The following is an 848-nucleotide window of genomic DNA, read 5'->3' on the forward strand; positions in this document are numbered from 1 at the left end:
GGAGTCATGAACACAAACAATGGAAGTTCCATGACAGACTTCATCCTGCTGGGGTTTTCTGACTGGCCCCAATTAGAACACATCATCTCTGGGATTGTCGTCATCTTCTATATTGTGACTCTGGTAGGAAACACAATGATCATTCTTGTATCTAACCTAGACAGCCAGCTCCATACTCCCATGTATTTCTTCCTATCCAATTTGTCTTTCCTGGACCTCTGTTATGCAACTAGCATTGTCCCACAGATGCTGGTAAATCTATGGGGTCCGACCAAGTCTATTACCTATGGAGGGTGTGTGCTCCAATTCTTCTTTGCCCTTGACTTGGGAGCCACAGAATGTCTTCTCTTGGCTGTGATGGCCTATGACCGCTACGCCGCAGTCTGTCAGCCTCTTCACTACACAGTAATAATGCACCCTCAGCTTTGCCAGAAGATGGTGCTCACCGCCTGGTNCTCACCTCCTGGTTAGGTGGTCTTGGCAGCGCCTTAACTCTTTGTTCCTTGACTTTGAGGTTGCCAAGATGTGGGCACCGGAAGGTGGATAATTTTGTCTGTGAGATGCCAGCATTGCTCAAGATGGCTTGTGTCTACTCAAAAGTAATGGAGGTCACTGTCTTTGCTCTTGGAGTGATATTACTTCTAGTACCTCTATCACTAATTCTCATCTCATATGCAATTATCACTCAAGCTGTCACGAGAATCAAGTCAGCAGCAAGGTGGCGTAAGATCCTTAATACATGTGGTTCCCACCTCACGGTAGTAACTCTCTTTTATGGAACAGTCATTTATATGTACATGAAACCACAGAATAGCTCATCCCAAGATGAGGGGAAGTTCCTTACTCTC

At 45.7% G+C, this 848-nt stretch overlaps 1 protein-coding gene across 1 annotated transcript; it reads left to right on the forward strand.

The window, feature by feature from the left end:
- Positions 1-6: 6 nt before the first annotated feature.
- Positions 7-842, forward strand: LOC144223805 (olfactory receptor 2W1-like; the record flags this gene model as incomplete). Its single annotated transcript, XM_077754587.1, is given in 2 exon segments — positions 7-450; positions 453-842. Coding segments are annotated over 2 exon segments (834 nt in total), but the record flags the coding sequence as incomplete, so codon positions are not given.
- Positions 843-848: the final 6 nt, after the last annotated feature.

The sequence above is a fragment of the Crocuta crocuta genome, unplaced genomic scaffold (assembly GCF_008692635.1).
Source record: "Crocuta crocuta isolate KB4526 unplaced genomic scaffold, BGI_CrCroc_1.0 scaffold4552, whole genome shotgun sequence".
In the NCBI taxonomy this organism is placed as follows: domain Eukaryota; kingdom Metazoa; phylum Chordata; class Mammalia; order Carnivora; family Hyaenidae; genus Crocuta; species Crocuta crocuta.